General features: G+C 41.1%; 1 protein-coding gene across 4 annotated transcripts in view; it reads left to right on the top strand.

The window, feature by feature from the left end:
* Positions 1-14,790, top strand: part of DENND1A (DENN domain containing 1A) — a 517,643-nt gene that overhangs the window by 292,556 nt on the left and 210,297 nt on the right. For all 4 annotated transcript variants that reach the window (XM_057721732.1, XM_057721733.1, XM_057721734.1 and 1 more), the window contains exon 10: positions 989-1,089. In XM_057721732.1, the coding sequence (XP_057577715.1) occupies positions 989-1,089 (101 nt within the window). The remainder of the gene's footprint in view (positions 1-988; positions 1,090-14,790) is intronic.

Raw genomic sequence — 14,790 nt, forward strand, 5'->3', positions numbered from 1 at the left:
TGAGGAAAAATTTGGAGGACTTTCTTAGTATAAAAGCAGTGGAAACCATCATGAAGGAAAATATTTGCCCATGTAATTATTTAAGCTTTCTCTTTACCCAGAAATTCAAAGAAAATTAAATAAGGATAAATTATTTTCAAAAACATCACAAAGGATTACTATCCTTTGCATATCCGGTATTTGCTTTTAAATCATTTAAAAAATACTAATTCTCATTAGAAAAAGTGGACTAAGAATATGTGCAGACTATTTACTTAAGAAATGTAGTTTAGAACATATAATAAGATATTCAGCTTCAGTCATGATCAGAGAAATAAAAATAAAATGAAGATCGGTACAGTGAGGTAAAGGGAGGCCAGCCTCCCAGTACGTGGCTAGGGGAGTGTAAAGAGCCTCAATCCTTCATCTGTTTATTATATTAATACACTTATTATGTTTATTAAGTGCCTTAAAATATTTATAACCTTTGTCTTTAAATTCTACATCTAGGAACCATCTATAAAAATTATTGACCTGATCTGATTATATAAATTAATGATGGACGAGTGGTTAAATATAGTATGGGAAATTCACTGAGTGGCATTAAAAGATTTTTTCTAAAGATATGGGAAAATGCCAGCAAATAATGTTAACTTAGGGCAAATCAACACTGTATTTACAGTAGTCCTGATTTTTCTTAGAAAAGTCCATATATATGTAATATCCCAAAATGTTAAATTATTTTCAAATGGTGAGGACTTTTCTTTTATCCCTTTCTCCATTTTCTAAATTTTCTACCGTCATTGTGTATTAACTTCATGAAAATTGTGAAGAAAATACATTTTTTTGTAAAAAGAAAGCTCTTATTTAATTTGAATTAGAGGTATTGAGTTAACATAACTTTAAATATGTTGGTAAGTATATATTTAATTTAATTGCTGAATTCAAATGACAGTGTCTCCTGTCTTTAATTGTTCAGCTCTGAATCTCTAATTTGTTTCCTTTGCAGTTGACTGCCTGCATCCACGGGTCTGCTGCGATGCTCTACCCCATGTTCTGGCAGCACGTGTACATCCCCGTCCTGCCTCCACATCTGCTGGACTACTGCTGGTAAGGCTGCTGCTTACCCTGTCCTCTGCTTTTTCTTCTGCAGAGAATGACCAGGCATGTTAGGTCTATAACTTGTAATGCAGTTGGTGACTCCAAATTAAAAATACAGACTTCAAAGTGATCTGAATTTTAGATCACCTGATTGTGTGGCTTGTTGGTTTCCAAACAGCTTTCATATATGTCATGGCATTCTTAGGAGTTCAAGTGGGTAGATAATACCTTCCCCATTCCTCAGCGTAGGGAAACCAAAGCACCAAGTAGTTGTGTGACTGTTTTTTCCTAAGACAAATTGGAAACTGGTGTCAACAACAATTGAGATCCCTAAAGTCTTCAAGTTTCAACCATGCCCTGGCACGTTTTGTAAGACTTGCTCTCCGCTATGGTTTGGGAGCACGAGCATCCTTCAGAACCCTCTGAAGTCTCTTGAGGGGAATTCCACTATTCAGTGAAATGTGTTTTAATGGAAAGAGGGAAAGAAGGTAGGGAGGGAGAGAGGGAGGGAGGCTGACTTATTTTAGAGTCAACTCACCATTCGGGCAAGTCACTTGGCTAAAAGCTTTGTTTTCTCATCTGCAACATAAAGTTGTTCTATACATAATTATATGAAGATGAAATGAAATAACATGAAAGGACACCATGTAGAAAAGCTGGCTCATAATAGATGTCAGTAAATGTTTCCACAGAAGCATCATCTTCATCGTCTGTCTCCAATGGATTAACAAAAAAGACTGTGTGATCTATTGTCCTTATAAATAATTTCTTTCTCCAGTGTATTATGATTAAAGACATTATCTCCAAACAGCTTACATCAGCAGAATTTGATAAGGGAGCGATACACATGAATAGGAAAAGGCTCTGCAGTGCCTGCCAGAAATTGAGAACTTCAGGAGAAAGGGGCCCATTTGAGGGGTCAAAGCCCTGTCACTTAAGAACAGATGACTTGGGTCATTTACCTTCGGTTCAGAGAGACTGAGTCCAGGTCAGTCATAATTTTTGCTGGGATCTCCAGCCCATTTTGCAGTCTACTCCATGAAGAGGTTCACCCAGGTAGCCAAGTCGTCCTGGGAATTTAAAGGTATTCCATGGTCCTCCTCATGTGTTGGGCTCATCCTCATCCCAAGAAGCCATGGGTTCAACAAAGATATAGCTTAGCGCCATCGAGTGAAGCTCAGCGGCCCTCTCCAGTGCATAGCATTAAGTGAATTGGCTCATTTCTCTCCTTAGTGCGTATCTTTCTTATCAAGGTGGGTCTTTTTATCCATGCCTTTCTCCCACCTCTCTTGAGATTAAGGGGCAATTTCTCTGCATAGATTTGTTGCTTCTTTTGAGCTTCTGAACCAGCTCTTGGTTTATTCTGCTGTCATATATGTCAAAGGAAAGGACCTGTTCACTATCCATAGTGTTCATTGTTGTTTGAATGAAAGATTGGGGAGCTGGATAGAGGCAGACACTGACGCTCAGAGAGGAGGAAAGAGGCAAGGAAAGTGAAGGGGGGAAGAAAGAACAAGCACACCAGGGAAGGTGGAAGGGAGATAGAAAGAAAAGGTGGGAAAGGGGACATATGTCCCCTAAGACAGACTCACCCAGTGACACCCAGTCCCCTTAATCACAGAGGATCTGCTGACACAGTGCCCCAGCCCTGACGTACAGCACCCTTCACAGGTACATTACCCACCCCCCACCCCGCCCAATACGTGGCCCCACACTCACCCACACAGACAGAGGTCCCTTCCCCACAGACATGTGCCTCAGGGTCCCCCACACACCTCACCCCAGACGTGTGCTCTATGGGGAAACCTTAGAGTTCTCCCTGGAAGAAACACCTGTGTGTCTTGATGCTTTAGGTAGAACACCCAGGGGATTTTGTGTACAGAGATTGGTGGAGCTGAGAAAGTCACTATAGTCCCTCTGCCTCCAGAGCTTTCCCTTTCCATTATTTGAAAAGTTTTAGTTGCTAAATTGTTAGCTAGTTTAAAACCAGCAGCTTAGAGTCCCAAAACTATGGAAAAGAAAATGCTCTGTCAGTAACATCAGTGATAACAACAGTTGCCATTGTTGAATCTCTCCTATGCACCCCCCACCCCGCCCCGCTCACTGGACCATCTCCTTACATCTGTATCTCATTTAATTCCTCCAGCAACCCTGTAAGGCAGGTATTATTAGCTCCATTTCACAGGTCAGTAAACTAAGACCCCAAGAGGTCTAGTAACTTGCCCTAAAATAGATGTGATATACATATAATTCCATTTTTACAAAAACAAACAATTATGTGTATATGTAACACAAAAATTAGATACATACACACGTACATATAGAGAGGCAGAAGTCTGAAAGGAAGTATACCAAAATGTTAACAGTGATTTGTGTTGGGGAGGAGGGAGAGGGATTCTGCATGATTTTTATTTTATTTTCCATACTTTCAAATATTTCTACTGCTACAGTGGAAAACAATAGCTTTTATAATTGAAAGTTTCATTAAAAAAAATCAATGGTTATTCTGGCCATTTGTTCTTTCCAGCTGCCATCTAAGGTCCCAGCCCTCCTTTCTTGTTTACTTAGAAGATTTATTAGCTGTTTCCCTCTTTCTTGTGGAAGTTGACCCAAGAGCCTCTTTTCAACTTCCTCTCAAATTCTAACCCTCTCAAGAACTCTCACCAGCCTGACCAAGAGCAATGGTGCTGGCAGCTCTAACGGAGAAGGGAGAACTTGGCAAGGATGGCTGCAAAGCCCTTGTCACCCCAAACTTTCACTCCAAAAACTCAGAGTTAAGGCTTGTAATTTTTGGAGCCTGAGTGGGTTTTGTGATTAGGCTCCATATTGGAAGTTTCTGTTTGTGTGATAGCAGTCTCTCTCCTGGTCTCTTGTTTTCATGGAAGAACTTTTTGACATTTGACCAAAGAATGATTACAGGCCTGTGGGGATTGGTATCTGTTTATTAACTGCAAGATGTAAGAATGATGAAATAAAAGACCCCAAGAGGAAAAACAGATCCTCTGTTCAAGGCTTGATTTGATCACCTTCAGCCTGCTACCACTGCTTTGGTCAGAAACTACAAATGTCATGAAATTTGAGTCAATGCTAATAACTTTATTCTGTTGTGCTCGGTGACTTTCACCACCATTAAGTTTAATCCTTGGTGCTAAGAGCCAGCAGGGATAACTAGCATTTTAAGTAAAGTGCTAGGAGCCTGAAACATGTAAATCTGAAGGAGGTTTGTTCCTCTGCAGATGATTTAAATGTTAAGTACGTCCCCATGCAGGGGATACACGAAATGGAATCTGAAAACTATTATCTCCTGTAGAAATGAACTCTCAATTTACTCACTGCACAGGAAGGGCAGATTCTAGTCATTTTCACTGCCAGCAGGTGCCCTTTCTATGCATAATAGACTTCGCAAGTGTAATTAACACATGAGGACCACTGCTGCCAGTTTTTCTTCAGGTACATGCTGCTAGGAGTTTTCAGGACAACAGCGTAGGCTGTAAGAGCTTTTTACATTGCACTTGAAGATGAGGTGTTCATCGACTTCTGGACAAAGACATGCTAAATGGGGCTGAGCCTAGACCCTACTATTGGTATCATAGGTCATGGTCCTTGGACCCAGAGACCCCAAGAGCTGTAATGTGGCCTTTGGTAGAACAGAAGCAAGTGTAGCAAAGCTCTGGGATGCAGTGAATAAATGGAAAGTATGATGCTGAAAGCCTGCAATTATGTGGAAGACTAATTGCACATTCACAAATACAACAACCAATTATCTAAGTTAACTTTAATTAGAGCTATAATCACAGATTTTAATTATCTGAATAAATCTATTTAATACAAATAGTCTGCCCTAAATATTTCCCAAATTAATTTTTTTTCATGTTCCTTCCCATTTTTGGAGAGGGTGGTAGAGAAAGTGCCTGGGTTTTGTATTTAGACCCAAGTTCAAATCTGTTTCATCTCTTACTAGCTGTGTAACCATTAAAAGTGTATTTTACCTTTCTGATCTGCCATTTCTTTTTCTGTAAAATGGGTTTGATTTACCTACTTTGAAGAGTGGCTTTGGGAATTAGAGGTACTGATCGTCAAGTGGCACAAAGGGGCCGTTTAGTAAACGGTGGTTGCTCTTATCATGGTTATTATACACATGGGACATGGATTTTGGTTTCCAGAAGGTTTAATTCACATCAGACATTCTTCTTGCTTCTGCTGCCTTGTGAGCTCAGGGAAAAACTTTATAATTCATCTTCTCTTTTTACCCATCAGATTGTTTTTATTTTGATTTTTTTTTTATTTAACTTGGGTTATTGTATGGTTGTTTTCATTTGCAGCTGTGGCATAAGAATGAAAAGAAAAGAAACAAAAGCAGATGGCAGAGAAAACGAAAGGAGTAAGACATTTCCAGCCCTTATGAATATTTAAAAACATGTGCTGCTGGTTCCTTTCTACTTTAGATCTATGCCATTCTCTTGATTTTGAAAGTGAAAAGGAGAATGTTTCCTACCTTGGCTGATGGCAGCCCTGACCTTGGCCAGTGTTGGAAGAGCCTTCCCATTTCTGGGACAAAAGGATTAACTTCCTGATGAAAATCAACATTCCCTTTCATAATAATAATCACCATTTATGGAACACAGTGTGCAAGTCAAGCTCTTTATAAACATTATTGCGAATCTTGAAAATCAAGCTGTAGGTAAATATTAGCCCCATTGAATAGGTTAGGAAATTGAAGCTCAGAGGGGTTTAGTGACTTACCTACCATGACACAACTAAGAAATGGTAGAGTCTACACTTGAAACCCAAGGCCATCTCGTATTAATGCTTTCCTTACTAATATCCTTTAAAGAATTAGAGAATAAGTTGTACTTACCACCAAGATTTTGTGAAAAAAAATTCTTTACGTAGCTTTTTGATGATTTGCTAATAATTGTGGACTTATGTTATCATTCATTATTCATTCATTCAGGAAATATTTATAGAGCACTTAATATGTACCAGGCACTATGCTAATTAAATGTTGCTAATAAAAGGTCCCAGTAGAAGCCATATGGTATTTCCCATGTAAATTCCTTTTTCTTGCTACTTCTTCAGAAGTAGTCCTAAATAAGGACCACAAATCAGTTCCCAAATTAAATTGTATATTTGGGTTATTCTGGACACCTGTTAACGTATTTCCAAATATGTGATAAAATATTTCCAAAGCAGATCAGGGAGAAGTTCATATTTTCCCCCCTAAAGGGCTGCCAGACCAAGAACCAAGTTAGTAGCTAACTCCCGATATTCTCTGAGGGCATAGTTGAACCAAAAAGTTAAATGTGTACAATTAAGGTTTGGATTTTGTATCTGACTTTGTAAAATACATCATATTTCCTGACATTTCTAGGTGCCTCTGGAATCCATTCTTCCATTCAGAGTGGGCATCTCAGATTCTCTGTGAGACATCCTAGTTCTAGGCTCTTTATCTGTGCTATACGTGGGGTTCAGAATCAACCCCCACATAGTGCATCATGTATTCCATCTAGGATTTTTACAAACAGTCTTAATATGCCTTTTCACAGGGTGCATAGTCCATGTGGGTGATGGGGCATCAGTCTAGACGAAGCTGTGAAGTGATAGCTGAATGATTAGAGCTGGGTCCATTCTAATCTGTCTTCATTGATGCCTTGAAATTTTGCACAGGGCATAAATTGATGCGAACGTAAGTGGGATTTTTTGATATTCTTGGTGGCAGTGATAGAAATCAACAAAGTGTGGTGTGGTAGAAACAGAAAAACCTGGCTTTGGTTCTGGCTTCCCATTTACTAGTTTTGAGGTCACTAAACACCTCTGAGACTGTTTTCTCTTCTGTTGAATGTGAGTAGTAATTATTACTGATAAAAGCAGGTGTTTCATAAATAGTGGGTACTATTTTTGTTATTACTGACTGTGTATATGTATTTGTAGTCAATATACATTAACGTGTATGTGTGTATATATATAAATGATCCAAGAATCCAGTTCAAGTTCGCAAGACCCAGATAGAATGGAAGTGAATTAGGTAGACAGTTATGACTAAAATTCTTTGAGAGAGGTATATATATATATATATCTCAAACTCTTATATATATGTGTATTATATAATATATAATTCATATATATGTATCAAACTCTGGGCTGTGCAAGTTTTGTTCAAGATTGAATTCTAACATGTAAGCAATAACTGTGTCATTTCCATTTTGCAGCAAGTATTTATGAGTGCCTTTTATGTCCCTGGCATTGGGCATAGGAAGGTAGGAGCTTGTAGATCGTTCTGGATCTGAGAAAACACTACTTCACAAAAGAACTCAGGTGTCCAGGCAAGAGTTGGGAGGGGTTTTTTTAAGCTAAGGAGCATCTAGGGGCCACGATAGGTTCATTGCTCAGGGGTTGCAACCACTGCAGCAGGAACTCATCTGGGAGGGTAGAAGGGGATAAGGACCTAGATTTCAGTTTCATACAGAAGGAGGGAGGTTGGGTCTGTGCTGAGCCTGATGGTTAGAAGGTGTACAAACCATGTGTATTGGTTGAACAAAGTGAAATTATAGATTCCTGGGTAAATCTCATAGTAAGATTTGACTGGACTTGACCTTGAGGTTTGAGCAGAGAGGCTGAGTAGCAGAAAATAATTCAGGCTTGGAAGTCAAAGCTCTGGGTCCAAATCCTGGCTCTGGTCCTACTGAATATACGTCTTTGGGTGAATCACATAGTCTCTCTGAGCCTCTCTTTTCTCATCCACAAGAATATAGCTAAAAATATTGTTCTCCAGAAAGAGCCTGGCATCAAGTAGGCACCTAAAAAGAAGTTGTTAGGTGATGACGGTCACTGAGCCCTATGCTGAGATGCACCTTCATTTCCTTCAGCAGCACCCAAAACTGAAAATTCCAAGAGCCTTTGGAGGAAGCTTTGGGCAATTTCTGAGTAAACTATCCTCCTGGTGGAAAAATCGGAGAAAGAAGAGATGGCTCTTTGCATTATCTATGCTGTGGATTCTGTAGGAATCTATATACTATATAGGTTCTATAGGAAAACTGCCTTTTCAAGTTCTCCATTTGATTTTTAAAATTTGAAATGTAATTCAGATATCATAAAATTAACTCTTTTAAAAGTGTACAATTCAGTGGTTTTTAGTATATTCACAAGTTTGTGCGGTCATCACCACTATCTAATTCCAGATTCATTAGGTTTTTAATACATTCTTTATTCTTCTTAGTAAGGTAATTCATCCTTATTAGTTAAAATAATATTTTTTAACCTTTCAGAAGTATATATAGCAAAAAGCAAATGTTCTATAAAAATGAGTAGTCTGTTTAGATGGTTGGCATCCTTCATCTGGTCCCTCCAAGGTGCCCCTGATGGCACAGATGCTAGGAGTGCAGTGTGTGACAGCTGTCATCCAGCCTCAGCATTGACATTCCTATGAGGGTGCTGGGGCTTGCAGGGTTAGAGAAGACAGTGTCCCTTTACCGTGGGAGTGACCCTTCCACAGTTGGGGATGGTGATTGTTGGCTTGCCCACTCACCCTTTGGGGAGCTCCCCTGATGGCAGCCCACTGCCCCATGGTCCTCCACCTTCTTTGCTGCTACATCTACATCTGAGTATCTGGACCCACCCTGCCAGTCCCACCTTCCCAGTCCCCTTTCTGCTGACTGATGTGGTGAGGGGCAACAGCCTGCCTCCCTTGCCCCAGTTTCTGCCTGGCCTCCATGGGACATAGCTGGCTCTGATCTGTGCTTATATGACCAAGCCTTGGCCTGGTTTTCCATTTCTTGTGGCATATCCTGTATGTAATTCCTTACTCCTCCCTGACCTGGAGCCTGTCTTGAATCCAACACTTAGAAAACTCTGACACTTCTAAGACATAGTATAATGGTTTCTTCAGCAAAGACATTCTGCATATGTTCATGGTCAGCAGTAGAGCAGGAGCCATGGACCATGTATGTTATCTTCAGAGAAGCTTCAGCTCTGGAGGAGGTTACCTCGTGGCAGGGATTTGGGGATGTGTCCCTGCCTCTCCCACAGGGAGAATACACGAAGCACCAGCACAGTGCTAGGCTCAGAGTAATCTCTCAACAAATATGAGTTTGTCTTCCCTGTGAATATTTGAAGGACTAAGAGCCTAGGCTAAGAAGGTAATTGGACACTATGTTTCTTGGCATGTGACATATCTTAGTCCTGGAAGAACAGAAAGATTTTTTCCCCCCTCATTACCACTTGCGTTTTCAACTTTTACACTCTTTTTTTGGGATTACTTTCTCTTGGTTTATTTATCCATAAGCCTCTTTTTCTCTTCTCATTTCTTCTGTGCATCTTTCTTTCCTGCATTTCTACGAGGGTCTCATAGGTTGCTGGTGGCTCAAACCAGAGACTTCCTTTTGCAGCCTGGCTCTGGCTGTTATGGTTCTCATTGAACTCTCTGGGGCAATAGAGAGCCCCGTCTCCTGACCTTTCCCCTGTGATTAACTTCTCCTGCTGCAATGGTCTTAGCCATGGAGCCCTTCCTGATGTTTTCCAAGTCTGCCTCCTTCCGGTGGACTGAGGAGGCAAAAAAGGGCGGACTACTCTAAAGTCTTTGATGTTGACCTTTCTGGGTTTTTGTCCAGGCACTATCTTTGTAACTCTTGTGTTTGTTTCAATTGGGTTTGGTGGCTTAGAACGCTTTCTCAACCCCCAGGGTTACCCCAGGAAGCTACAGGCTCATACTCAGGAGGGCATTCTCCTCCCTCCGCACTTTCACCATCAGCTCAGATACGCGCGTGTCTCGCATTAGCAGACCATCTCCAGTGCCCAGCACTGCGTGCCCAGCCCCTCCACTGCTGTGAGCCCTGTACTGTGGCTGCCAAAACTGCAGGTGGAAACAAGGCAGTCTGTGCTGCCTCTTCTAATCTAGGATTGCTCCTATCCTCGTACAGACCCTCCTCCTCTGCTATTGCTCATAAATCAGGGAGGGTCAGTTGGAACCAGGCAAGAAGCTAAATACTTTTTCCCTTAAGAAAACTTCTATTAACTAATGGCATTCACACCCCTTCTACCTTTCAAGTCATATTTTCTGCCTCTCACCAGCTGTGACCTTTGTCAAGTCACTTAACCTCTTGGAGCCATAGGTTCCTGTGTGAATTATGGAGATCAGCCTTTCAAGATTGCCGTGGGGATGAGTTGAGGTCATCCTAGGTCCACCCCGCGGCACCTTGTACGTCTCCTCGCGGCAGCTTACATACATAAAAGAATATGCTTATTTGCTGTCTGCTATTAACTGTAAGCTCCAAATAGGTAGGAATCAGAACTGTTTTTTCTTTCCTCGATCCCCAGCCCAACGTGGTGCCCGACACATAGGAATATTTACTGACTGACTGACCGGCATGTGGAAAACACTGAGCACATGGTAAATGCACCATAAGATGTTAATTTTCTCTCTTTCCCCTCCCCAGTTGAAGTTCCTGAATGACTAGTTTATTTTTCTCTGTGGACACCGTGAATTGAGTTACAATCCTGTTTCCCCCTTTGGGTTGGCAGCTGGAGGACTCAGAGCCAGATTTGTGGCCATCCCAGCAAGTGTACAAAACCCCACAGCAGACATTGAAGTACTCACCTCACCCTGGCTTATGTTTTTTCCCTTTGCCCCTATTTTTGCCCCTACTTTGCTGCTGTATTGAACATATTCCTATAAACTGCCTTAAATTCTGTTTAGAATAAGAAAGGGTATCGATTCATTAAGCTAGCTGGCAAATGTAGTTTTATTCTGGCTCTACAAAGTGTCCACTGGATATTTTATTTTTCAACTATAATTATCAAATATCCATTTTTTTTCCTTAAGTGTAACATAATGGTTAAAAAAAGGTTAATGTAAAGCAAGAGTAGTGTAAGAGACTTTGAAGTAGGAGGATTTGGGTTGGAATCACCATTAACTGTGACCATGGGCAAGTTTCTGCGAGTCCCTTTTTTAATCTAGAAAATGGATGGTATAAATTGGATTATTTGGTAATTAAATAAGATAAGGTTTCCCGCACATCCCTTGGTATTTGGTGAACACTTAGCACATACCCACATCTTTATTCGTCCGGCTCTGCACACAGCCCCACCATAGACTTGGGGGAATCAGAAACAGAGTTTGGGTCTCCTGTGACTGACAGTCTGGAATAACTATACAAATTAGCATGTGCTTTATGCCAAATGGGCGACCCAGACAAAAGCCTCTGAATAGGGAGGTGTTAGCAACCCCGGGGTGATCTGAGAAGTGGTGCTTGGTGGACAGCGTGGGTTCAGTAGGACTTAGAGGAGGCAGGGACCGAGGCCTACAGGGACACACGTGGCTCAGCTCAGAGGCAAGTTGGGGTTCCTGTGGTGAGGGCCTGGCCGGTGTCTCGGCTAGAACGTGGAGGGGCCAGGACGTGGTACTTCCGAACCTCCTTCCACTCTTCCACAGCTGGGCACAGGGCTGGGCTCCTGGGAAGCAGTGAACTTGCTCTATCTCAGTGTGACAGACTTGGGTTCTAGTCTCAGGCCGCCATTTACTAGCTGTGTGACCTCAGTGAGTTGTTTAGTTTCCCAACCTTCATTTCTTCATCTGTATAGTGGGTGGTATAGTAATACCTACCTCATACCATCGTCCTGAGGATCCAATAAGAAAATGTCCGTCAATCCCTTAGCCTAGTGCTGGCTGTGGCAAGTGCACCGTAAACAGCATTTGCTCTTCTTCGTGCCCTGTGCAACACTGGCCATTGTATTAGCCTGCGGCTCATCTATCCGGTCACTCTCAGGAAGGTGAAAACTAGGATTATTGGTGTTCTCCAACAGGTGTGTTGTATGGTCTTTGTTTGCTTTCTTTCCCCCATTCTGTTGTCCTTTAACATCTCTAACAATGCCAGGCCTCATTATCTCAAAGCAGAATTTTAAACTGTTAGACAAACTGTGTTTATACTTTTGTTTCTTTTCAAAAAGAAAGGAAGGGGGAGGGTTGGGGGGATGAATTGGGAGATTGGGATTGCCATATATACATTTCTAATAAGAAAAAAAATACCAAATTGTACACTCTAAGTATGTGCAATTTATTGTATGTTAACTGTATCTCAATAAAAGTTCTTAAAAAAAAAAAGGAAGGAGGGAAGGAAGAAAGGGAGGGAGGAAGGAAGGAAGCAAGAAAAGCTCAAATGAATAAGACCAGAGTTTTCCTTTCCTGTAAAGACAGTGAACTGAGGAAAGACTTGTGGGATTCCTTTTAGATCTGGGTGTTTGGCTAAAAAGGTGAAGTGTCTCTGAGAGGCAAGATGGGTGCCGTGATGTGTACATTGTAAAGCTCACTATGCGTTAATATGGGAAAAGAAAAAGAGTGGACCTTCCAAATCCCTGGGCAGCTCTAAGCTATATCCTTACTGAGGTCAGAGAGGTGCTGCTTACGTTGGGGTGGGGGCCCTCCTACCTCTCTCCACATCTCATCTCTCCTCTCCTCCCTCTTTATCTTGAGAAGCTACATTTTATGTATTGGAGCAGCCAGTGTTCCTTTATTTCACCTGACTCTTTTCCAATTAGTAGCCGCTCACCTCAGGGGAAAATAATTAAGAGGGCTCTAGTTATCTGGGGGAAAGGAATTAAATCGAGAAAGTGCAGTAATAATGAACGGGGACTATAGGATCATTAATAAGTTTGCAGTATCCATATTCATGCCTGTCCATTGCTAGGAATGAGCTCATGCTGTAGGACTTACCTATAAGAGCAGTGCTCTGCATTGCAGGCCTGGAGTTGGTAAGAGGATTGGGTGAATAGCCTCCTTGGTTTTCCAGCACTCCTTTTCTTCTGGCTTAAGTACTGAGCATGTGGTGTGGGGTAGTATAGGCTTTCAGTTCAACAGCCCTGACTTTGAATTATAACTTCACTGCTTACTAGCTGTGTGACCCTGGGACAAGTTACTTCACCTTTCCGAGCCTATTTCCCAACCTGAAACTGTGGACAGTAGCAATACCTTGCAGAGTTGCCTTGAGAATTATGTATAAGTGATGCAGCTGGGTTATAGTAGCTCAATTAATATGAGTTCCTTTTCCTTTTAAGAGGATTCAAAGTAAACATGCCTTTCAGGTAAAGGTCATTCATTATATTGTCACTGCCTTGACACCAGCAATATAACCCTTCTCCTTTGCAAGGGAGAAGGAAGAAAGAATAGCTTTTACTCTTCCAGGGTGACACTGATGAAGTCAGATAGTGCCATAATTCCCAGAGAACAAAGGCCTAGGGCAGATGCACCCTATCCCACTACTCAGACATGTACCAGTGGCATTCCACAATCACTGTCAGCCATAGGGCAGTTGTGACACAACTGCGATGGCCCTCCTAGGCATGAACTTGGTCGCGGCTGTTAATATTATCACCCCTTTAATTTAATTTTGTGCATTGTTGGTTCTGCACATGTTGTGTCTAATTGCCATTTAAAATGTCTTCCAAATCACAGTTAGATTCAGCACTGAAATGTAAAGTCAGTGTGAATGCTGAAAGGCACCAGAGCAGAGAAGCATGGTGTTCATATGCTATTGGTGAAACAGGTATTTGCATTGATATTTTCTTAATAAGTGACAAACAAGTTCTTTCTGGCACCTAACAAAGGAAGATAGCATCTAGGTACAGTATTATGTTTTGTTACTGAGATACCCTTGGAAAAAAACATAGGCATTGATGACTCTGAATCAGAAAATGATTCAAATGTGTCAGGTTCTGAATGTGAAGTTTTTTACGACCAGCCTAACCAATTTTTTGCTATATTTTCTTTTAAGAAAGAGTGATGAGTGATTTTAAAAATGTGTCATTCTGTGTGATAAGCAAGTAATGAATCATAGTTTACTTGGTGGTTTTTGCATTTTTGGTGGTACATAAAATCAAGTTTAAAGGTTGCCCTTCAAAGAAAGTGATAACCCTACTGAGCTCAGTAAGTAGACAAGAGAGTGTGCTTGGGGTCAGAAATTCATGTATAGGGGTGACGCTTGTCAAGCACCTCACGCTCATCATGGAGTCTTGACTGTGCTCACCAACACTTTGCCAGGTATCCTTTAGGACCAGGGCAGGAACAGGAAACCATTCTTTGGGTACTAAGAGAACGGGTCCAATGATACCACCCATTCCAGGGCTGTGAAGAGAACCCATTCGGACATAGTAACTTACTAAGCCTACCATGTGCTGCTCCTGTGCTAGGCGCTTCATGGGTTCTCTATAATCCCTGCAGCAATCCTGAAAGATTTCCACTGGGGCTGGTGCTGCCCCTTTAAGAGACACTTTGGCAAGATATAACAAAAGATTATATGTTAAAAACAGCCCTGCCCTTTGACTTGGTAATTCCATGTTTACGTAATTCCATGTTTATGAAATTACTTATAGTGAAAAGTTGTAAGTGACTTAATGTCTAACTCTAGCAATAGGGTTCAGTAAATTAACGGACATCCATACTTGGTGGAATATTACACAGTCTTTAAAATAATCACAGAGGTTGTAGTATAATATGGGAAATGTTAATGTAGCCAATGAGAAAATAATAAAATATATGCACTCTATAATTTCAAAGATATTTTTAAATGTTAACATTAATATTAGAGGAGAATAATGCAAAAATGAAGGTAGTTGTGATAAGATGACTTGATCATGGGTGAGTATATCCCCCCCCCAAATTTCTTTTCACAACAAAAAAGAACGATTCAGTAGCTGTAATAACTACTGAGGTGTATTGAGAAT

Source organism: Hippopotamus amphibius, chromosome 2 (genome assembly GCF_030028045.1).
Source record: "Hippopotamus amphibius kiboko isolate mHipAmp2 chromosome 2, mHipAmp2.hap2, whole genome shotgun sequence".
Lineage (NCBI taxonomy): Eukaryota > Metazoa > Chordata > Mammalia > Artiodactyla > Hippopotamidae > Hippopotamus > Hippopotamus amphibius.